Source organism: Acartia tonsa, chromosome 11, assembly GCF_053477335.1.
Source record: "Acartia tonsa isolate MP-2025a chromosome 11, ASM5347733v1, whole genome shotgun sequence".
Taxonomy (NCBI): domain Eukaryota; kingdom Metazoa; phylum Arthropoda; class Copepoda; order Calanoida; family Acartiidae; genus Acartia; species Acartia tonsa.
The window spans coordinates 31670283-31695576 of record NC_137270.1 but is presented as its reverse complement, the minus strand read 5'-3'; the positions used below and the strand labels follow the sequence as shown (position 1 = coordinate 31695576).

At 31.3% G+C, this 25294-nt stretch overlaps 1 protein-coding gene across 7 annotated transcripts in view; it reads left to right on the top strand.

Annotated features, from left to right (window-relative positions):
• Positions 1–879: 879 nt before the first annotated feature.
• The window catches only part of LOC145332169 (unc-112-related protein-like), a 93822-nt gene continuing 69407 nt past the window's right edge, over positions 880–25294 (top strand). For all 7 annotated transcript variants that reach the window (XM_080177128.1, XM_080177127.1, XM_080177126.1 and 4 more), the window contains exons 1-3: positions 880–1024; positions 1982–2160; positions 2720–2792. In XM_080177128.1, the coding sequence (XP_080033254.1) occupies positions 1984–2160; positions 2720–2792 (250 nt within the window). In that variant the 5' untranslated portion in view covers positions 880–1024; positions 1982–1983. The remainder of the gene's footprint in view (positions 1025–1981; positions 2161–2719; positions 2793–25294) is intronic.

The following is a 25294-nucleotide window of genomic DNA, read 5'->3' as shown; positions in this document are numbered from 1 at the left end:
GGCATAAAGAAAATAAATACCCCAACGCCTTGATTTCTATGTTTTTATTAGGAATTTTTGTTAGTTTATCATTGCTGAGCAACCTATGCATATAATATTTGTTGCTATATGAATGCAGATATAACACATTTAGACAAATAAATCATAATATCATTATTATCAATAATTAGATATTAGCATTTTTTGTTTGTTAAACTCGGGGATCTTAAGGGATGATACAGTGCACGATATTTTGTTCTACAGATAAATTATGATAAGCAAAATGATATGGTAAAATATATTGGTTGAAAAGTGTGGACACTTCTAGTTTATACCAACAACTTAAGATTTAAGTTAAGCAACCAAAGAGTTTGTTTTAGGTACCATTATTGCAGTCCAATGTCCCTTTCCTCCCTCGTATTACTAAAGCAGTGCAACTTCTCTATGACTAGGGCATTTATTTATTTGATACAAAACCCTAAACGCGCGCACGGATCTAAAAGGATAAGACAACGGCCAATTAATTTATGTACATCCCAAATGATTATAGACAAAATTGCCCCATCTGTAGATTTATACAATTAGTGGTTAAATGAAACTACTTAACGAATCAACCAATGCAAATTGATTAAAAGTCCACAAAGTTGTGAAGCCAACAAATAAGAAAACGTTCTTATAAAACTTTGGTGACTGGTGTAATAAACAGCCCAATGCCCCCCCCCCCCTTTCCCAACCTCCTTGAAACACGCGTCTGATTATTGTTTTTGCGTTGTACCAAAATCAAATGTCAAATATTGATTCATTTTACTATACATGTATTATTATGCCTTATCTACCTATATAAATAATAAAAAAGATAAGCTTTTATTACAATTTCCAGCGGTAATACATAAAAATAGCATATTTTATTATTTTATTTTTCAATTTCAGATTAAAAACATAATGTGAGTGTATGAAACAATTATAAAGTGAAAATTTAAGAAGAAAATAAAAATTAGATAAAAATTGTTTTATGTATGATGATTTTGTGATAAATATACGAAAGGTAAGCGCATGTTTTTAGAATGAAATTCAGGGATCAAAAGGGATAAGACAATTGACGATAAATTGATGATAATAAACCAAATTCAACTTTTTGTAGCTTTAAATAGTTGGTTAAAAGGTTTGGACACTGCTATTTTGAAGCAACCAATTGAGATTTAATAAAAGTTCTCAATGTTCTTAGGCAATGAGTGAGTTAACATGTCTATAAAACTTTGGGTACTAGTATGATTTAAATTCCATTATCCCCTCCCTTCCAGAAACAAGTTACACTTTAAAACTGATTTCAAATAGAAATATTTACAAAAAAGAGAGAGAGAGAGAGAGAGAGAGAGAGAGAGAGAGAGAGAGAGAGAGAGAGAGAGAGAGAGAGAGAGAGAGAGAGAGAGAGAGAGAGAGAGAGAGAGAGAGAGAGAGAGAGAGAGAGAGAGAGAGAGAGAGAGAGAGAGAGAGAGAGAGAGAGAGAGAGAGAGAGAGAGAGAGAGAGAGAGAGAGTATAATAGAATAGAAAGTAAAAAGGAGGAAAAAAGATAGTTTATAATAAAAGTGAGAGTTTTTGGCAAAGCATCAAATTTTATCAAGTTGAATAATAGATGAATTAAGAATGTTTTTTAATGGATTCAAAATAACAATTTATAAACAAGGAAGAGGGAATATAAAAGAGTAAAGCTAATCTTTCATTGATTAGATCTATAAAAAGGAGAAAGGTCTTAACATAGACAGATGGACGAAGCCAAATCTATATAACTTTTGCACCACTTTTGATTCCTGGGACGTCATAAAATTAGGAAGATAAGAGGAGAAATGGGAAAGAAAACCAGAAAAAAGAGATAGAGAATCACTCATTTTTATTACGTCACAGGAATCAAAAGTGGTGCAAAAGTACTACAGATTGGGCTTCGTCAGAAAGATGAATGGATTATGATACGTCGAAAATTAATATTTATTTTTATTTTTCTAGTAATGGGTGTAAGTGATCGAGAATTAGAGATGGGTGTGCTGTACACCCCTCCCTCCCACAACGGTCACCACAATGGGGGCAGGTCTGTCCAGCCCAAGGGTGCCGTTCATTCCGGCGGCGGAGGCGTTATTTACGGCGATGGGTCATGGGATCTGGCCGTTTTTGTCACTGATTTACAGGTAGATTAATTTGAAAAAAAATTTTAAAAAATATATAAATCAATAGAGAAGGAATTTTTTAACATTGGGGTAGGCGGTTTTTATTCCCTAACTCTTTCAACTAAAAATAATTGGGGGCAATGAATATAACCCCCCGTATTTTTTGGGGGGGAGGAGGGGGGTTAAATCCCATATTATTTTGGAGGAAATGTAAAAAATTTACCTATTTTGTAAAATTTAACTTTTCTTTCTTTATAACAATACTAGCGGCTACGCCCTTAGAATCTTCTAGTGGCACTACCCTCATTTAAATTTAAGTTTTAAAAAGAAAACGTATTGTTTTTTGGGGTCATTTCTTATTTTCAGGGTTTAGACACACTTTCCAAAATAGCTAAAAACTTGAACCTGTAAGAAGCTTCGTTGAAAAGTAGAACCATATGGGTTCAGCGGTTAGCGAGATCCTAAACTACAGACATAAAATCTTACTACTTTATGTAATAGGATATTGATCTTTAACATTATAAATATTGTAAGTCAAAGGTTTATGATATATCAAAATATTAATAGATACGTTATTTAGGTTGAACGAACATTGCGAGTTAAAGGAGATCTTCACATTGGCGGAGTTATGATTAAACTTGTGGATAGTCTAGGTAAGGTTTTTATACATAGTTATTAGCAGAGAGTAAGGGAGGGGACAATGGGCAATTAATTCAATTTAAAAGTTTTCGCTGTAAAGCAATGAAAACCAGATTTATCCAGAAAATTTGACTAAAATTGTAATGGGATTATGGTAATATAATTTAGAACAAAATTAGTTCTAAGAAAAAAATAATTCATTTGAAAATTAAATTACCAATACATCACAATGTAGTAAACATTCTGTAATTAATTACTAGAAAAATCGTGTTTAGAACTTCGTCAACCCTTCTCATACATTTTTAACTGCAACCTAAATTCAAGGGGTTATTAGATTTTTAATTCATAAATATCACAGTAGAGTTTCTATACATGAAATGACATTTTCATGGGAAAAAATATTTTTTAAAACCAGCCATCTTTTCTGTCTGCTATATTCAAAACTAACTCAGCTAGTTAGCGGGCATTGATGCGCTAGTACATAAAGTCAGTCAGAACCTGCTGAATTCGTGCACATTCCCTTTAAGCCAGTACCCTAAGTCTGACACTCTTAAAAATTGAATATTCGATCCATTGTCCCCTCTCTTTACTCCCTGGTTATTAGATAGATGGATTTTGGAGGTGCTCTTTCTTCAAAGGGGCAGAAAGTGCCTGCTAGAAAAATACCTAGCTTAAAACCATCTCAAGACTTACATCTGAAAATTAAAAGGCCTTAAACCATCTAGGAACTTTTGTGAAGCTTACCTAAAATAGAGAACTCAAACAGTTCGGCAGTTATTGAGATCATAAGCTTCAAACAAAAAAACCCTACTACTTTTTATAGAGGATATATTATATAGAAAGATGATAGATAGATTGATATTTATAGATAAATAAAAAAGTTATAGATATATTTAGGATATAAGGAGGGGGTTTGGAGGTTTCAGTCAGTGTTTGACAAGGAACTTTGAGGGAAGTCACTAAGATTAATAAATTTTTATTTATTTAAAGATATTTTTAAAATATACGGAAGTGATAGGACACTATAATATGTTACATGTTTGTGTCTGCCATGATATTACAATATACGGAAGTGATAGGACACTATAATATGTTACATGTTTGTGTCTGCCATGGCCCCACACAATAAATCATTCATTTTAATGTTCTATCATTAATTACTTTTCTCCTATAGACCCACAGACCCTTTTTTTGCACGGTGCCTTTTTCTTGAAGGCTTAAGGGATGTTAAAACTGGTCATAAAATTTTTTTTCTCTCTAAATAATAACAAATTTATAGGAGTTAAACACACACAAATAAAGTTCTGGGGACTGCAGTGAATTTTGATTGGTTGAATTTATAAGTCGATTGTTCAAACACTTTAACTACTAATTTTTACTACAAAAGTGGTAATTTTTATTTATCATTATTGGGGATGTACATCAATTTATCGACCATCGTCTTATCCCTTTAGATCCCTGAAAATTTATACTCTCTATATTTTTCACACTCTCTCTTTTTCCCCATATTGTCCTTCTCTATCTTTCTATCTCTTTTTCTCTTTTTACTAACACACACACACACACACACAACCCCTTGCTTATGTCGCTATTATTGCCCAAAAATTTATTGCTTTAAATTATTTTGCGGGATGTAACAAATAACCAAACAGGGATACAGGCATACGTTGATGGAAAATAAAAAAAAATTCTCCTTACCGCTTTATACTGTTGCAATGAGTAAATTTTAATGTTTTGTTAGGAAAACTATTTTAAATGACCTTTGAATATTGATTAACTACTGGATTCGCCTCTAGCATCAAGGGTCAAAAGGAGAGAAAAAGGGGCAGAACATGGCTAAAACCTTTCCAGGAGCCTTGTGTAGCTACCCCTAGAATAGAAAACTTTATCAGTTTATTGGTTAGCTAGATCTTAAATGACAGACAAAAACCCTACCATTTTATATAAATAAAGGAATTATAGCTTTTAAAGGTTTGAACAATAACTTTAGTTTTTTTATTAAACAAAAAATGATTTTGAAAAATATTTTTAATAGGTGAAGAGGGGGAGAGGTGATATTTCATACAGGGCTGATTTTTCGTGGAAGTGTGGAATCGTTCTTGTACCTTGTGTTTTTCAGCTATCGTTGCGGGGCAACACATCGTAAAATTGATGACCTCTCCATTTGCCCCCCAAATATTATTTTATATTTATTTTGCTTGTTGGTTATACCTTATACCTGACAAAGGCCCAATAATTATAGTATATAAAACTAATTAATTGTCCATTGTCCTATCCCAGCATCCAAACTAAAAATCTGAGAGTTTTATTATTGCCCCTAACCCCTTCCTTTATTATCCTCTTTCCCGTGATAAAAAAAAATCCTCCAACCAATTTTTACCCCCCTTTTCCTAGACATGCCCTTTTGACGCCTTGAAAGTCTATTGAAATTGTTCATTTAAAACAACAAATTAAAATCTATTTATTTTTTATCCTTTCTATATCCTTTTTTTAATCCTTCTATTTATCTCTCATTCTTTCATTTTTTCTAATTCGTCTCTTCAGGGGTGTTTTGTCGTATTTTCACAGGTACGTTTGATAGGTCATTTTAGGTTAGGTAAATGTTAATGATTGCCCCGCAGGGTTAGAGCCCACTACAGGGGCTAGAAATAGAGAAAGCTACTGTGAAAATACGATTAAGAGGCAATGTCACGAAGCTGACAATGCCCCATTTTTTTAACTTTTCAAATTTGCTGCATCGTATCCACACCCGTCTATTGAATTGTTTTGGTTTGCTAAAATGTAAGGCCAATTTTTCAAACCATTGAAAATCGCTCAGCATACATTGTTGTACACATTACATACAAACAATTGAGCACAATTTTAACACCCTGCCACGAAGGTCTTTTTAGCACATTATTGTAAGTTTTTTGACACGTATTTTAGGGATTTTTTGACACCTCATGGTTCATTTTGACACACACATGTATGTGGGGTGTTTTAACTAAAATAATTAGGCTTGTTTTTACACCTATTTTAAATACATTTTTTTGTGAAATAATTAGTAGAAAATCTTAAACTACAGTATATTCATGTAAATTTTATTTAAAAACTTTCTATTCTTGTCTATTTATCTATCCCATCTTCCTTATATTTATCCATCTTTCTAATATAATCATCTATCTATCTTTTTAATATAATCATTTATCCATCTATTTAGCTTTCCATTTATCTATTCATCTATCAATTCATTCATCCACATATTTATAGTTCCATCCACCCGTTTTCTTTCATGTATATTGTATATGGGTATCTAACATAATTTTGCTTTTTATCTGTCTATCTATCTATTGAACCAGGGATCTAAAGGGATAAGACAATGGCCGTTAAATTGATGTACATTCCTAATGACGATACACAAATTAGTGGTTGAAACGTTTGCACACTCAACATAATGAGCCAACCAATCAAAACTCGTTAAAAGTCCCCAATGTTGTTAAGCCAACAAATAAGAAAAGGTTATTATGAAACTTTTGGGACTATTGTAATAAGCAGCCCAATGTCTGTCCCCTCCTCCATGCTATTGAAGTATGTAACTCATTATCCACAAGCCTATAGAGCCTCAAATTAATTACTTTTAAAGGTGGGAAAGAGGGGGATTGCAAAAAACGGGGAGAGAGGTTAGGTTAAGCTATAAAACAATCATTAACCCCACAACCCCTAAAGATGCTTAAAGTAACACTGTATTATTGCGTATCAAAGCTATCCTATGATTTACTTTTCTTCTTTGTAAAAGCTTTTAAGTTTCTTAAATTGTAATTTTTCAAAGCGAAGCATTTCTATAATCAGGGTCTGCCGTAGGTAACGGTTAGCTCTTATAATAATTTTTGTATGTTACTTAAATTTTAAACAAGAATGACAACATACAATGAGTAATACTTTTATAAAAGATTTTTGTAGTGTATAAACCAGAATGTTTTTATCTTTTTTTAAAGAACTTATTTTTTCATCTGATTGTAAATACATAGGATTAATGCCATGGAGTCAGACTATAATGATAAGAATAGCGTTATAGAATATAAAAGATTGTATGTGTTGTAGTATAACACAGGGATCTAAAGGGATAAGACAATAGCTGATAAATTATTGTACATCCGCAATGATGATACACAAAATTGCCACTTCTGCAAATTACAATTATTGGTTAAATAGTTTGGAAACTCAACTTAATAAACCAACCAATCAAATTCCATTAAAAGTCTCCAAAGCCAACGAATAAGAAAACGTTATTATAAAACTTTGGGGACTTGTGTAATAAACAGCCCATTGTCTCCTCTCTCTCCCCTTGAGTATAACCCGCTACTGAAATAATATGTTGGATATTTTGAAAAACAAATGATTACAAGCAGAGTTTGAGAGTAATTAGATTTCCCAATTATAAATTTGCAATGTAATTCTTAAACCTTCTATACATTAGATAAACAAATTATTTGCTTCTTAATTATATGAGGATAAATAGATAGACATAAATGCAAAAAGATAGATAGATAGTCATTTTTCTACAGATATCCTTATAATAAAGTAACAGGATGTCTGTTTTTCTGTGTGTTTGTCTGTCTGTGTGTCTGTACCGAAGGAAATCGCTAACTACTGAACCGATCGGGTTCTCCTTAACAGGGTAGATTCTCATAGGTCCCGGGAAGGTTTATAACTATTTTGGGGGAGGGTACCACCACCCTCCCAAGAGAAATCTCAAAAAATAAAAAAAAAATTAAGTAAAGAGACTCCTACGCAACATAGCTAGGTATCGTAGAAACTTGGAAAAAAAACATTTAAAGTGCCACTAGAGGCTTCTAGGGGCGTAGCCGCTAACGAAATAAATAGATAGAAATACATATAAAGATGTATAGCTTGATAGATTTAGTTTAGATGGATGAATATTAAAATAACCATACTTATAGATAGATAAAAAGAAAGACGGATAGATGGATAGATAAATGGAAAAAAAGTAAAAACAAAAAGGATATGACGAAGCCCAATCTGTACCACTTTTGATTCCCGTGACATCATAAAAATTGGCAGATGAGATGAGAAGTGGGAAAGAAAACCCCTAAAAAAAAGATGGAGAATCCCTCATTTTAATTACGTCACAGGAATCAAAAGTGGTACAGATTTGGCTTCGTCAAAAGAGATCATTGAAAGGGCAAAGGTTTAAAATATCTGGTAAATAACTTGAAGATTTAACTATTTTGTATATGTCATGATTTACTGCAATTTTAACTACCATCATATCTGTACAATTACAACGCTTTTTAAACATGTTATTGAGTCAACATTTAACCTAGTGGCGTGCACATAATTTTTCAAATTTTCTTTGAGAGGGGGGGGGGGGGGTAACCTCAATGAGGTAAAAAATGGATTGAGAAAACTTCCCCAAATGATTTGATTTTTAATAGGTCATAATTAAGTGTCTAACCTTTAATTTTTAATACGGAAAACGTGTTTTTAATGATAAGTTGTCTGATATAATAAAAATTCTCACATAGCATCAAACGGTGTATAATAAAAAACGTTTAGACAACTGACGGACAATCTTAATATATATAAACTACACGTCCAAAAAAGTTAATTTAGAATCTTTAAAAAAACAATATCATGACTTAGTTAAGATTGCATGAATAGTATCATGTCATAAATACTTGGGAGCAAACTTTTAATAGCAGCTTTTTAAGATCCTTCCTTAGGTCACACAAAATAATATTATTCTGTTAACCTGGAGGGATTAAATTGACCTACAGTAATATCGACTTCATGGCTCATATTAAAAGTGTTAACGATTGATATAGTATTTAGAAAGCCTGGATGGTATTTACAGAGGACGGGATACATCAAACCAAAAATCTTGCTTGATTATGTAGATGATTATATGGTCAACCGTCTTTGATTGCACGCCCTTTGTCGAATAGTCTTAATATGCATGATAATTTTCACTAAGTGTATAATCGGGAGGGAGGGGACATTGGACTGTTTATTGCACTAGTAACCAAAGTTTTATTATAACGTTTTCTTATTTGTTGGCTCAACAACTTTGGGAAATTATTAAATTTTGAATGATTTGTTCATTAAGTTGATAGTCCAAACGTTTCAACCACTAATTGTAATATAAAGAAGGGCTAATTTTGTGTTTATCATCATTGGGCATGTCAATCAATTTATCGGCCATAGTCCTATCCCCTTAGATCGCAGCATAAAATGGAGACAATTTTAACAAGGTTGAGGTTTAGTTTTACCCTAATACAAATAGTATTGGGCAGAATAAACTACCTGATAAAATACACAGGATCTAATCAATTCATCTACTGATGTTTTTTTTTTCTCCTTTTAATTAGCATCTATTGGAAATGAAAATAAAATTGAACAATCCAACTATTGCATAATTTGTTCAAGTTCACCACATAATCACGAGAGTGTTTCAGTCAAACAGCAAATTAAATATTTTTCAGTATGGCTTCGAAACCGATTAATATCTGTTGGATTAAAACCGGTTCTAAGCCATACTAAATAATCATGTATGGCATTGAATTACAGACAAGTTTTCATGAATATTAAAATAGAAATCATAAAAATCATGTATCTTATCGTGTTATATTCAGTTTTCTACAAATATGAAAATGTACAATCATAATATTAAAACCAGTTTTGTTAGCACGTTCCTTCGGCATTTCTGGACGAATAAAGCTAGTTTTTTAAACTGATAATTGTACGTTTTTATATCCGCGGAAAGCTGTTTGTAACACGATGCAATAAATAACTTTTTAACTAAGATTCTTCTTTCGTAACATCCTAATTTTAAACTTATTTTCTATTTTTTTTAGGTAAGTCTAAATGGGATGTTTAAAGTTGTTTATTTAAGATTTGCTATAAATCTACATTAGTTTGCTAGAATGTATGAATTAGAATCACGATATTAGATAGCCTGATATCTAGTTGCCGAAAGTGTACGCAGTTTCCTGGGTGTTTTCTCATCCTAGCTCAATATTTACTACTAGCTACAAATCTTCAAACTTCCCTTAAAAAATCAAAATTTGAATGTATAAACGATTTATACATTATAAATTTGAATTTTTTGAATTTAGATTTTTTTTTGAAGTTTGAAGCTTTTTTAGCTAGTAGTAAATATTGAGCTAGGATGAGGAAACACTCAGGAAACTGCGTACACATTCGGCAACTAGATATCAGGCTATCCGATATTAGGAGATTTTTTGTTACACCTGTTTTAAGATTCATTATTACAGATGTGGTGAAGCTTTATGAAAATCATAAAAAGACAGACAGATAGATAGATAAATAGATATATGGGTACTTGTTTACATGTGGTAGACTGGAGCACCGAAAACCCCCCCCCCCCCGCTTAGTTTTGCCAAAAATTAAAAATAAGGGGGGGGGGCAGTTTTTTAATGTCTGGAAAACGGCAAGGAGGAAAAGTGCTCAGCAAGGCAAAGACTTAACCCCCCCCTTAATTTTGAAGAAAATCAAAAATAAGGGGGGGGGTAGTTTTTTCACTGTGCAACACGCCAGAAAGTTGAGTGAGGTAAATCAAGTAAATCCAGTATACCAGAGGGAAAACCTTATTACAGGGATATTCATGTTTTGGGGCATAATTTCCTTATTTATTTTGCGCAAAATTAAAACCTTTTACTAAAATCAGTCAATAAATAAGGAAATTATGCCCCAAAACATGAATATCCCTGTAATAAGGTTTTCCCTCTGGTATACTGGATTTACTTGATTTACCTCACTCAACTTTCTGGCGTGTTGTACAGTGAAAAAACGGTTGTGGGGAAAAAGGTGGGTCCGGCTTTCTGGCATATCTCAAATTTGGCGAACTTAAAACTTTGCAACGCCTAGATAGAAATTATTTTTTTCTATTTAGAATATTTACATTCTATATTAAAATGCACTAAAAATTATTAAAGGATTATTATTTTGTATATCAAAAACATTAATTTGATTTTAAAAATTAGCGATGGTATCGGAGACAACTTCGCAGGAAACTAAATAAAATTTGTGTTACATCTAGGATGACTTTAGAGTTTAAGTTTTAGTAGCGAATTTACTCTATGTTTAACCCTAAACGGTCGGTACCCTTTCTGGACCTTAATAGGTTAAGGGGGGGGGGGGCGTTGAAGTTCCCCCCTATTAAACAAACATCCTGTTATTTTCTTATGAGGATTGCTAAATATTCTTTTTAAAAGTGAAGCTTTTCTATAATTAGGGTCGGTCCGTCCGTCCGTAACGGATAGCTTTTTTCGTTAATTTAGGCATGTTAGAATTGTCCTATCGATTTCAAATTTTGAATGGTGATTCCTTTAATATTTAGGTACGATTTAGAAAGCGTAGCAACTCTATAATCATTACCAAAATGTCCGTACGTCCATTTTAAACATGTTGATTTTTTTACTTTTTTAACAACAAATTTTTGTGATCTAATCATCCGATTGATCTGATTTTTGGTGTATTAATTCCTGGAATAACAAACTATAATGTTATAAGCGTAGCAACTCTATAATCAAGTCCTAAAAATGTAAATATGTCCATAAACATTATCCTGTATTAAGCAGTTTTTTAACAAATTAAATGTTGACAAAGAATTTTAGCCTTCTATCTTAAATGGCAGCTTAGAAAATCACATTTTCCCAAAAGTATTATTGACTGACAGACTGATGGACTGATGGACAGACTGACAAACAGATGGACAGACTATATCTCTAAAATTAAGCTCAGAGCCTAAATTTTTAATGTTTGTGGGGTCTTTTGCTCAACTAGCTCCTACAAGGAAATTCCCAATATGAATTCTGTATTGATTACTTAGTACGGTTATGTTAAGAAAGTTTTCTGGAAAAAATCATCTCAATTTTTTAAAAAAAAAAGCTCAGAAATTAATTTTTTAGTGTTTGGGGGTCTTATGCTCCACTAGCCCCTAGAAGGAAAGTTAAAAATGAAATCTGTAATGATTACTTAGTTTGGTTATGTTAAGAAAGTTTTCTGGAAAAAATCATCTCAATTTTTTTAAAAAAAAAGCTCAGAAATTAATTTTTTAGTGTTTGGGGGTCTTATGCTCCAATAGCCTCTAGAGGGAAAGTTCCAAAATGAAATCTATTATGATTACTTAGTTTGGTTATGTTAAAAAAGTTTTCTGGAAAAAAAATTATCTCAATATCTTTAAAAATAAGCTCAGAACTTAAATTTCAGTGTTTTGGGGTCTTTTGCTCCACTAGCCACTAGAAGGAATGTCCTAAAATGAAATCTGTAATGATAACTTAGTTTGGTTATGTTAAAAAAGTTTTCTGAAAAAAAAATCATCTCAATATCTTTAAAAATAAGCTTAGAACTAAAATTTCTACTGTTTGGGAGTCTTTTGCTCCACTAGCCCCTAGAGGGAAAGTCTCAAAATGAAATCTGTAATGTTTACTTAGTTTGGTTATGTTAAAAAAGTTTTCTGGAAAAAAAAATCATCTCAATATCTCTAAAAATAAGCTCAGAACCTAAATTTTTAGTGTTTGGGGGGTTCTTTTGCCCCACTAGCCCCTAGAGGGAAAGTCACAAAATTAAATTTTTAAAGTTTTATGGGTAGATCCAGTCATGTAAAAGAATTAGGTTGATAACTAGAAAAACAAGCCAGGGCAAAATTTGCTATTGAATTTCATTTCCTATAAGTGTACAAACTTCCCCCCTCCCCCCTTATTTCATTTTTTTGGCAGCCGCTAAATATTAAAACAGCTGTAGAGCGGCCAATTCTAAAGCTATGATAACCAACTTTAGGACGAACTCTTAGTTTACATAACAAAAAAATATTTTTCTGACCATCGCCGAAAAACGGCAAATAACGGAAACCGCCATTTTCGGTGTTTACGGCGGTTGCACGCCAATTAAGTTTTTTAAATGTTTATGATTACAGTAATAGACTACATACAAAATTGGCTGGTCTAGAGCTGTTTTGCTCCACTAGCCCCTAGAGGGAAAGTCCCAGGATGAAATCTGTAAGTGTACAAACTGTACTCCCACCTTAAATTTTTTATGGAATATGGATATGATTATACATGAATTATAATAAAATTAACAAAATTTCCCTATTATTGCCCTTTGGCGCATATCTTATTACAGACTTCCTCATTTGGCAACATCCATATAAGAAAACCTCTGAAATATAGGACAAACAAACATAAACACTTGTAGCGTATCAGAACTTAATAAGAAGAATACTAAACACAAGTCTAAAAAAAATTTGAAGTAAATTTACTAAATTTGTTGCAATCTTCTTTAATACAGGAGAATTTTTAAGGACATTTTCAACTTATTTATAGAGATGATTTGCTTATAACAATGTACCTTGTTGTAATAGGAATCAGAATCCCAAAAATTAGCTGAATAAATAAAAAATCATCATGTTTTAGATGTACTTTCTAGTAACAATTATAAAGTTGCTACAATTCAAAAACCATACCTAATTATTATAGGAATCATTATACAAAGTTTGAAATTAATAGGACAATTCTAACCTGTTTAAATTAACCAGAAGAGCTAACTCTGCCAGAATAATAAACTTACATACAGATAGACAGACTTTAATTATATAAAAGCTTTGCTTTTAAAAAGCTGATATGACTTTACTCACTAACAGAATAATACTGATTAATTTTCCAATATTTTTCTCAACCAGAGTACACTTGAACAGAATTTATTTGTTTTATTTTTGAATCTTTAACCATTTGAGGGTGAGGAGAAAGTTGAATGGCAGGAAAATGTTGGCAAATAAACTAATTTTTAAAAGCAAATCTACTTTGTTTTTTCTCCCTGTTAATCTGTCACTCTGTTTGAAATCCTATAAGGAAAATACCTAAAAACTATATAAAAAATTAAAAATAAATGTAGTAAAAAAGTTACATTAACCCTTTACAGTCGGGCCCCTTGCCGCACCTTACTCGGTTGGGGGGGGGGGGGGGGGGGTGTTCAACGCCCCCCTTATTATCTTAGTTCCTGTCAGAGCTAGAGGGCTAAATTTTTTGGTGCAAGTCCCCTGTTTGATAATGAATTTCCGACCTTTTATAAGTCTAAGTCAATTTTCGCTTCCTTCACCCTTTTATTTAACAACCTTTGTTTTTAGGTCTTTTTTACTTAAAAATTTCAAACGGCTGTAATTTTCTTATTTTTGAAGCTAGAAGAAAATTTTTTTCCAGAAAATGTTTAGGTATCTTTATGTAAATTTTACATTAGAAATATCAAAATATAAATTTCTGCGGCCGCAGCTGTACTTGGCAGCTGCAAGCCGCCGCAGTCGGCGGTCGGCGGGAAAACGGCGGCGGATCTTCATGAAATTTTAATATGTAATGTAGACATGTAAGACAATCTTAAGTTTAAAATTTGAAGTCTCTAAGTCAAAAATTGCAGCCACAGGAGCCTTTTAAAGATTTCTGGAGACCTGAAGGATCAGGACCTGCAGGATCATACCTGGAACCTGAAAGTGACTTGAACACCTGTATTTTATATAAGGATGTACTACTAGAGGATTTTTTAGTATTTTGGCATGATAAAATGCTTTAGTCAAAAAAATATTTTTGCTCTTTACCTGGATGACCCTGCCAGGTTTGCTGGCATCCTGTGCCTCTCAGTTATGTGTCATACCCATACTTAAAAAGTCAAGCAGTTTGGGCTCTTTATCTTTCACACACAGAAAATGAGATAGAAAAAACCGGATGGGGGGGCGTTGAACGCCCCCCCCCCCCGACCTTTAAGGGTTGACAGACATCTAAATTATAGATAAAATTCGCCAACAATTTCAAGATCCATATTTCAACTCCATTTATCCCTGCAAACATAATTTACATTGATGCGAATACATTCAAACACATGCGACGCATGTGAATTAATTGATACTTTATCTAAAGTCGCTTGTAATAAAAGATTTAAATATATCTATGTATATAAAATACATTAATATACAGATTTTTATTTTTTTTTAAATTTTAATTATTGGTGGTGTTTAAACCACTTTTTTGAACAACGCCCCCATAAAACGTTTCCATGTATAAATTGAAGAAAAGTACATTAAGCTATTAAACTGTTTTTAACCTATTTTTAAAACATATATCAAAAATATACTATGACACTAGTAGAATTAAACTGCAGAGCCTAAATTTGAATTAAGTCCCCAATAAACTTTTTTGAGGGGATTTAAAAATTAATTTTACTGTTGCTGTAGTCTTTTTTGATCAGAGCAAAAGGTCTTTTTTTATTTGGGTAAAATTCGTAGCTTTTAGAGTGTTTTGCTTCATATATATAGTATTCTGGTATAGAGTAAAATTAGGCCTTTTGATTTCATCTAAATTAATTCATTAAAAACTTAATTCTTTACAATATATCAATGAATTAACTTTATCGTGCTTGTTTTCCATCACTTATTTAAAACACAAAAAAATTGGCTGTAAAGGGTTAAATAGTGAAAGATGACAACAAACGTTTACGCAATACAACAATTTTTTTTTTGTCACATATACAAATATGATAAAATATAAGATTATTCAAACTTATTTTTTTAAATATTTTTAAAAAGCATGTATCTTTTATGTGTATAGTTTTCATTCTTTTCATTTTGATTAAATAAAAATTATTTAACTACATTGGAAATAAGTCACTTTGTGAAAACACTCTTTTTTGAATTGTAAAAAACTGAAATGAAACGAGACTTCTAATTGGTTCAGACTTCAGAATAATATGTTTTATTTTAATGTTAAATTTCTTCTATATAAATTATTGTTTTAGAAAAAAATTATTTGCATCGAACAGAGTAGAGTTTTTATTATTGTATTGATATAATCTGAATCACATCAAATTGTTCTGTAAGAAACAATTTAACCCCAAACTAAAAAATGCTTTTGCTTCCATCAAAATGATCACAGCAACATATAAAATTGATTTTTAAATCCCCCCAAAAAAGTTTATTGGGGACTTAATTCAAATTTGGGCTCTGCAGTCTGATTCTACTGGTGTCATAGTATATTTTTGATATATGATAAAAAAATAGGTTAAAAACAGTTTAAGTACATCGATAAAGTATTTTTTTTCTTCATAGTATTTAAATTAATTTTTGAAACAAACTTAGAAAAAAAGCTTTTGAGATTTTAATAATCATTAATTAATTCTTTAAAAAAAAAATTAATTTAAATATCTGAAAATTTGCCGTTACTTCTTAGTTGGTATAAAACAAAATAATTTAGAGTAGCGGGGCTACTCTATTACTATTAATATTACAGAAATTTTAAATGAATAGTAAGTAAATATCATAATATTAGCACCAGTTTTGTTAGCTCAGGCATTTGGAACCTTGTTTTCACTTATTATCCACGGAAAGATGTCTATAATACGATGTGGTAAATTACTCAGCTAAATTTATTTAGGATCTACAATATTTTGATATACATGATACAAAATATTTTTTTTTATTTAATGAAAAAAATATATTTCTTTTATTTCATGGAAAAAAACATTTTCTACTTTTCATCCCTTTTGTCCTTGTTAACACAGTATAAACTTTGTACAGCAGAGAAAGAGTGGGCAATGACAATAGTCCCCAAAGTTTTAAATAACGTTTTCTTATTTATTGGCTTAACAATTTTGGGGATTGAGTCAATTTGAATTGGTTGCATCAATAGGTTGAGTGTTCACACTTTTTAACCACAAATTTTAATCTACATAAGGGGTTATTCTAAGTATCATCATCGGAGATGTATATTAATTTATCAGCCATTGTCTTATCCCTTTAGATCCAATACACTCACTACTGTATACAACTTCTAATTTAATTTGCTTTTGTGTATTGATAAAACAATATGCTTATGTGATGATATGCGGAAATGACCGCACACCGTTCAATTGGTCTTTTCCCCCCCAACTAATTTGTTTCACTACGCCTCCCACTGTATAAAAGTAGTCAGTAATTAAGAACGATAAATCATGAGATATTTGATCATGCACCTCATGCGTGGACCCACCATATTCCCCACAACCGAAAAAACTACCCCCCCCTTATTTTTGATTTTCTTCAAAATTAAGGGGGGGGTTAAAAACTACCCCCCCCTTATTTTGCCCTTATTTTTGATTTTCTTCAAAATTAAGGGGGGGGGGGTTAAAAACTACCCCCCCCTTATTTTTGATTTTTGTCAAAACTAAGCGGGGGGTTAAAAAACTACCCCCCCCTTATTTTTGATTTTTGTCAAAACTAAGCGGGGGGGGGGGGGGGTTCGGTGCTCCGGTCTTCAGATGTGAGCAAGCACCGATATATGGGCAGATAAGTAGATAATAAACAGAAACAAATCTTAAATCACCACTTTACACCATTTCATTATGAACCTAATTTATCATGTTTATTGCTAACTATTTACATCATATCTATAATTAACAAGGATGGTAATATTCACAAAGCTTAGCTGTATATAGCCCTAAGTCTGTACTTATACTAGAGTTGCTGCGCTTCTGAATCAAATTAAAATCCTTAAAGTTTAATTCTAGCTAGTAATGGAAGTATAGAATTAGAATAGACTAATATTAAGCGAAAAATATAGAGTAGTTGTATTTAAAAAAAAAAGATTAACTTGATCTTATTAAATTATGGTTGTACTAAATTATCCTAGTAATCATCATGATTAGTTATATCAAGACTCCATGTCCCTTAAAATAAATAATGAATATTATTTAATATAGACGTATATAAATGTAAAATATAAAAGCTTCGCTTTTGTTAATAATTATAATTAAATTGCACAGGACATGTATTTTCATACTTTGTAATGTCAACAAGGACGTCAGTCAACATAAGAAGCATATCCAGAGATCTAAAGGGATAAGACAATGGCCAATAAATTTTGTACATCTACAATAATGATACGCAAACCTACCCCTTCTTTAGATTAAAATAAATGGTTTGAATGTTTGAACACTCAACTAAGTAAATTAACCAATAAAAATTCAGTTAATGTCTTCAAAGTCGTTAAGCCAGCGAACAAGAAAAGGTTATTGTAAAACTTTGGGGATGTCCCCTCTCTTTCTGAGCATATTCCATAACTATAAAACCATATAGGTGCCTTCCATGACAGTACATATCGAGAACAGACACCCCCCCCCCCCCTGTTGTTTTTAAAATGAATTTAAAACCAGGGGAGGGGAGGGGGGGCTCTCCTTATGCCTAATCCTTACGGGGTTACCCTTACCTGATATAACCCAACCCAACCTGACCTAAAGTAAACACAAACATATGGAAAATATCCTCCGGTCTCATTTTCAATTTATTTCAAACTTAGGGGAGGGGGGTTGGTGTTCGACTAGGCACTTTAAGGGAAACTATTCCAATTTATAATATATCAGTCAAACAGTCGGACGAACTAAGTAAGATTTAAGACAGATATGTCGCTACGGAGGCTTTACAAGAATTTAAGACAATCTTCAACATCAGACAGGAGATTATTTATAATTGTAAAATATTGTTGCATCTAATAATAGAAAGGATATGATTATTAACCTGTTAACCCCTTCTGTCTTTCACAATTAAATACAACATTCTTTTCATTACTCCCTCTTTTATTTTTTCTCCTTTTCTATATAACTTTTTTTATATCCTCATTTTAATGCTTCCCTTTCTCTCTCTCTCTCTCTCTCTCTCTCTCTCTATCTGTGTCATTGATATACAACGGTCTGCCATTAGTTGGTTAAAATTTTGGGAACTCTATGTAGATTTATGATTTCTATTTACAAATAAAAAGTATCCAAACTTTTCCACCAATTATTTAAACCTACATACAGGGTAATTTTGTTTATCAAAATTTGGGGAGGTATTATTTTATGACCCATTGTTCTATCCCTAAAGGTACCTGTGAACGTTTCACATGATTTAATAACTTTTTTATCTTAGTTGAAATTTGTTTAATTTCCCTTATGTTGCAAAAATAAGCTCCTAAATTATGTCATGAAATAAAACAAGGGTGATTATAACCCACAGAAGTTAAACTTTTGTAAATTTTGTAAATTAGAAAAAATAAATTGAATTAAGGCAACAAATAAAAGAGCGTGTTTGTAACAACACTGGGTTTCAGCGAAATCCTACTCTGAGTAACTTCAGAGTAGCTTTGCTTCTAAAAATAGGTTTAAGCAACTTAAATTTAATCATTTAATTCCTAAACTTTGTACTTTTCCATAATCTAATTCTTGAACAAATATACATATAAATATATTTTTCATGCTTTTTGAAAAACGGGATATAATTTTGACTTCTTCTATCATTTAAAAAAAAAATAAAGATGTTTGAATAGAAAATATTACCCAACTTGAAAAAGGCAGCTTTTATATTGTTCTTATCTATTTGTAGAGGCCCATAGCTTTCTTGCTAGGCTACTTTTAATACTGTTATACTTGTTTTATGATACTATTTAGCGGGTTAAGTTTGATATACATAGCCATTAGAGGGCTTTAAAATTCTTTGAAAAAGCTGGATTTCAGCGAAGCTTAACAAATCAGACAGACAGTCAAATGATCATTAAATAAGAACGCATTTGCTATTCAACATTATTTAGAATTCAATTTATGTCTATTCCAAAATGCAGAATGCAGGCTATGGACATACTTTCATTTTGAGACTTAATTATAGGGATGCATTGCTTAATAATTTTTGCCTGATAGTCCTAGGAATTTGTATTAAAATAATCATTATGTTTAAAAATGAAAATACGAACATTCTGTTACCAACGGATAATAGAGTCGCTACTCTTTCTAAATTGTTAGTAACTGCAACAGAAATTAAAAAAGAAACAGAAATTTTTCTTTTCAAGATTTTTGAAATACTCTAATAGGCATATAGGACTCTTGCTAGGTTAAAAGACTAAAGATCAGGGCATATTTAAATATTTAAATCATATAGTTGACTTACAAATAAAGGAATGATTAAATAAGCTTGGAATTAGATAATAAAATAAGACTAGTGTACTAAAAGATTGTCAGACAGAAGGTTTTATATATTTTTTTTCAAAACAGAGCCATTTTAGTATCAATTTTGAAATTTTACTTTTCCTTAATTTTTCATGTTAACTGGCGAATAAAAAATGAACCTATACATATTTTAGCGTTCTACTTTTATTAATAATAGCAAAGCTTCTCTATATAGCTTTATCCCTTATTTTTGTAAGATTTAAAAAAAGTTGAAACAAGGATTGCCAATTCTATATGTGTTTGTCTGTGTGTGTGTATGTGTGTGTGTGTATGTGTATGTGTATGTGTGTGTGTGTATGTGTGTGTGTATGTGTGTGTGTGTAATTTTAATCTTCATTGAATTAATCTACTACTTCATTCCATAGATTTTGACAAGTATTCTAAAGAAACAGATATATCACAAAATCTTTGTCGTAAACAACACAGGGATATAAAGGGATAAGACAATAGGCTATAAACTGACGTACATCTCTAATGATGATACATAAAATTACCCCTTCTGTTGGTTACAATTTGTAGTTAAAACGTTTTGACACTCAACTTGATGACCCACCAATCAAAATTTTAAAAAGTCCCAAAAGTTGTTGAGCCAACTTATCAGAAATTTGGGGCAAGTGTAATAAACAGCCCAATGTCCCAATTTTATTAATCATTATTGCATGTATGAAGTATTTTTGTAGATTTTTCTTAAAGTAGAAAGATATTTAAATAAGATTTTATAAGCCTTTAAAGTAAGTATGTTTGAATCATATTTTTAATATATTTTAATTTCCAAGATTTATGACAATCAATACATAATATTTTCTGATCCAACTTCAAACTATTTTCTTGATATTTTATGACTGTCCTTTATTTGAATTAATCTACTACTTGTTTCTAAAATGGGCAAAAGCACACATACACTACCGACTTAGGTTTCATTAAGTTCATTTAAAACATTTAAAAATAGTATTTATAGCACACTATTAAAGACAGCTTTCCGCGTATAGTAAAATTATAAATTATAAGATTAATTCCAGTTTTGTTAGCCCCAAGCGGCTAAAGGCCTGCACTAACAAAACTGATTTTTCATTTTACTATTTGTAGGAAATTATCTATGATACGATAAGACACATGATTTTTAAGTATGTCGGAGAACCAGTTCTAATCCGGCGAATATTAATCAGTTTCGAAGCCATACTGGAAAAAGCTAGGCAATATGCAATAAACCATTTTTTATAATACTACTACGGCATATCAATATTGTTTGCAGCATTTTGTGTGCAATTTCATACTGTTATGATAATACTAATCAGTTATTCCTATAATTCTAGATTTTGTCATTAAATTGGTGGCTATAAAAAAGAATAAGGTTAGATAATGATAAGGCTAGCTAGTGTAGAATGAGCTACTTTTATCTCTATTTTGTAGGTACACCCAGCTGATCTACGCAAAACCTGCGTCCCTAGTAGTTTTTAAATCTGACAAGTAGTGACAAAACCTTGTCTAATCTGAGTTTTGACAGGTTTTCCTCAGGTTTTAATCTGCCCGCCCCTCATCAATCAACTCTGACATTTGATTACATTTCGTCAGATTGTAATCTGACGAAACCTGTGTTTTTGCGCAAAAAGGTACTAAAACTCAGATTACTCAGGATTTGCCGCCAAATTTTTAATCTGTCAGGGGGGATTTCAGATTATAATCTGACGAATCTGACTCAATGTGAGCAAAGTTCAGGTGATTAAGATCGTAATCTGTGATTAAATTGACCCTCAAAATTTGCCCAGTTAATCCCTTATCTGACATTTGATGACAAACAGTCATACTCTAACCTGACATTTGATGACAAACAGTCATACTCTAATCTGACAATTGATGACAAACTGTCATACTCTAATCTGACATTTGATGACAAACAGTCATACTCTAATCTGACATTTGATGACAAACAGTCATACTCTAATCTGACATTTGATGACAAACAGTCATACTCTAATCTGACATTTGATAACAAATGGTCATACTCCTAACTGACTTTTAGTGACAAACAGTCATACTTTAATCTGACATTTGATGACAAACAGTCATACTCTAATCTGACATTTGATGACAAACAGTCATACTCTAATCTGACAATTGATGACAAACAGTCATACTCTAATCTGACATTTGAAGACAAACAGTCATACTTTAATCTGACATTTGATGACAAACAGTCATACTCTAATCTGACATTTGATGACAAACAGTCATACTCTAATCTGACATTTGATAACAAATGGTCATACTCCTAACTGACTATTAGTGACAAACAGTCATACTCTAATCTGACAATTGATGACAAACAGTCATACTCTAATCTGACATTTGATGACAAACAGTCATACTCTAATCTGACAATTGATGACAAACAGTCATACTCTAATCTGACATTTGAAGACAAACAGTCATACTTTAATCTGACATTTGATGACAAACAGTCATACTCTAATCTGACAATTGATGACAAACAGTCATACTCTAATCTGACATTTGAAGACAAACAGTCATACTTTAATCTGACATTTGATGACAAACAGTCATACTCTAATCTGACATTTGATTACAAACAGTCATACTCTAATCTGACATTTGATGACAAACAGTCATACTCTAATCTGACAATTGATGACAAACAGTCATACTCTAATCTGACATTTGATGACAAACAGTCATACTCTAATCTGACAATTGATGACAAACAGTCATACTCTAATCTGACATTTGAAGACAATTAGTCATACTCTAATCTGACATATGATGACAAACAGTCATACTCTAATCTGACAATTGATGACAAACAGTCATACTCTAAACTGACTTTTAGTGACAAACAGTCATACTCCATACTGACTTTTAGTGACAAACAGTCATACTCTAAACTGCCTTTTAGTGACAAACGGTCATACTCTAATCTGAATTCAAGTGAAAAATAGTCATACTCTAATCTGACGCTTAATGACAAATAGTCATACTCTTTATTTAAACAAATAATAATTCTGATATTTTGATTTTAATAGCAATAAATTTTACAAAATTAAAAAATATTTAATTAAAAAATATAAAACTATAAAATTAAATGATGGTACACTTCAAAAGATTCTGGTTGTTCTAGTTGTGCAAATGGGTCAACAGAAGTAACTATCATAAACGATTTTGTACTTATGTAACAATCTTTTAATTAAGTTATTCTATTGAAAATTGTCTCTTTCTTGGTTTCTCATTTCTTTGTTTGTGTGGTAACTGCATCAAAAACTGTTCATCAACAATTTAAAAATAAGTTATGATGTAGTTTTAAGATTTTCAAAACCACCTCAACACCAGACTAAAAAAAATAACAACCTGACATTGAAGTGATTCTAAAATTTTGTGTTTAATTAATTTTTGACAATAGGTATACTAATTAGAAATGATTACAAATCAACATATAATATCTAAAGGGATAGTTGCATAAAGTGCATTAAAAAAGTTTGATGGCAAACATAAGTTACAAAAATACCATCTAACATATATAATTTTCAAGTCTTGATATTTTTAAAACTACCTGGTAGAAAATTGAAATTATTACAAATGTATGTCCTCTAGATAAACTATTGAACATAAAAAAATATGCAGTTCACTAAATTCAAGTTTAAATGCAATTCTTGCAACTACCCCTTTGATGCAAAAAATAAGGAAAAATTTAATACTATTAATTAGATATCTATGAATATTTGATTTCAACATTCAATTATACAAATTATACATTAAACTAAATAATAATTATATATCAGAAAAAAAACTAAAGAACACAGAATATGCAACAATATTTTTTGTTTTTGTTAATGTAGCTAAGATCAAGATTTATATTGTGATATATTTTGAAGTAGTTTCTATATTTATTTAATATCCTCCCCCCCATAAAGTTTTTTTGTCTCTTATTTTGAATGTTAGATTTACAAAATTTCTTTTTAAATTACACAAATATGCAACCTTTACTGTAATTTTTTTACTCCTAGCTGTCACCAATTTTTTTGCACGAAACACAAAACATTGATTATAATCCTACTAAAACCTTTTTTTAAATGACTCAGTACTTATAATCTAAAGTGTTCTTCTAACTTTTACACAATTTTAAAAACTTTCAGTCTGTATGTTTGGCATGTAACATCCAATCAATATTTTTAAATAATATTCAAAGATTTTAAGCCAACAAATTAGAGATTATAGAACCAGTATAATTTCCAGTTCAATGTCCACTCCCTCTGTGGTTTATAACCACATAAACGATTATCTAGAAAAAAAAACTAACCGGAAAGGATATCTAAAAAAGATACAACACAAAATATTTTCTCCAACTATTTAAATTTAATATAGTTTTTTAATATATTTTTTTTCCTTTTAAAACTTAAACTTTACTATCTATCTATTGAAAGTAACAATTCATATATTTGTTTCTCCTTATATAAAAGTAACAGGATGTCTATATGAGAGTGTCAGTTTGTCTGTTAATACAATGGGATCTCTCTAACTGCTGAACCAGTATGGTTATAATTAACAATGTAGCTTCTCATAGGTCCTGAAAAGATGTTTTTTACCTTTTCTTTATAAAACTAAAATTGAATATTAAATTATTAAATAATTAAATTTATTCGTCCCCCCCCCCCCCATTAGAGGCTTTTAGGGGTGTAGCCGCTAATTAGAAATAAAATACAGGGAGGGTAAAACCATGGGCATTTTAATACACTATTCCCCAAAGTTTTATAATAACCTTTCCTTGTTCTTTGTCTCGCCAGCTCTAGGGATATTTATTGTATTTTTATTGATTGGTTCATAAAGTTGAGTGTTTAAACGTTTCAACCACTTATTTCAATCTACAGATGGGTTAATTTTGTGTATTATCATTGGGGATATACAACAACAATTTATCGGCCCTTGCCTTATCCCTTTAGATCCCTGAAGAAAATAGCAATATCTAATGAAACACAGGGATAAGACAATGGCAGATAAATGGATTTACATATCAATGGCACACAAAATCACACCTTTCCGAAGATTAAAATTAGTGGTTGAAACGTTTGAACACTCAATTTAATAAATCAACCAATCATAATTTTGTAAAAGTTATTAAACCAACGAATGAGAAAACATTATCATAAAACTTTGGGTATCAGTGTTATGAACAGCCCAATGTCAAAGTAGGGAATAAGAAAGTACCCAAAGTTTTATCACCACATTGTCCAGAGAGAGAGGAAACAATGAGCTATTTATTACACTGGTCCCCAAAGTTTTTTAATAACGTTTACTCATTCGCTGATTTAACAACTTTGGGGACTTTTACTAAAAAAATTGTGTAAACAAAAAGTGGAAAATCAACCCGCCTTACCATACATCTCCAATGATGATGCACAAAATTACCCCTTCTGTAAATTATAATTAGTAGTTAAAACATTTGGAGACTCAAAATGAGTAAAAAAGTCCCTAAAGTTGTTGTGCCAATGAAAAAACG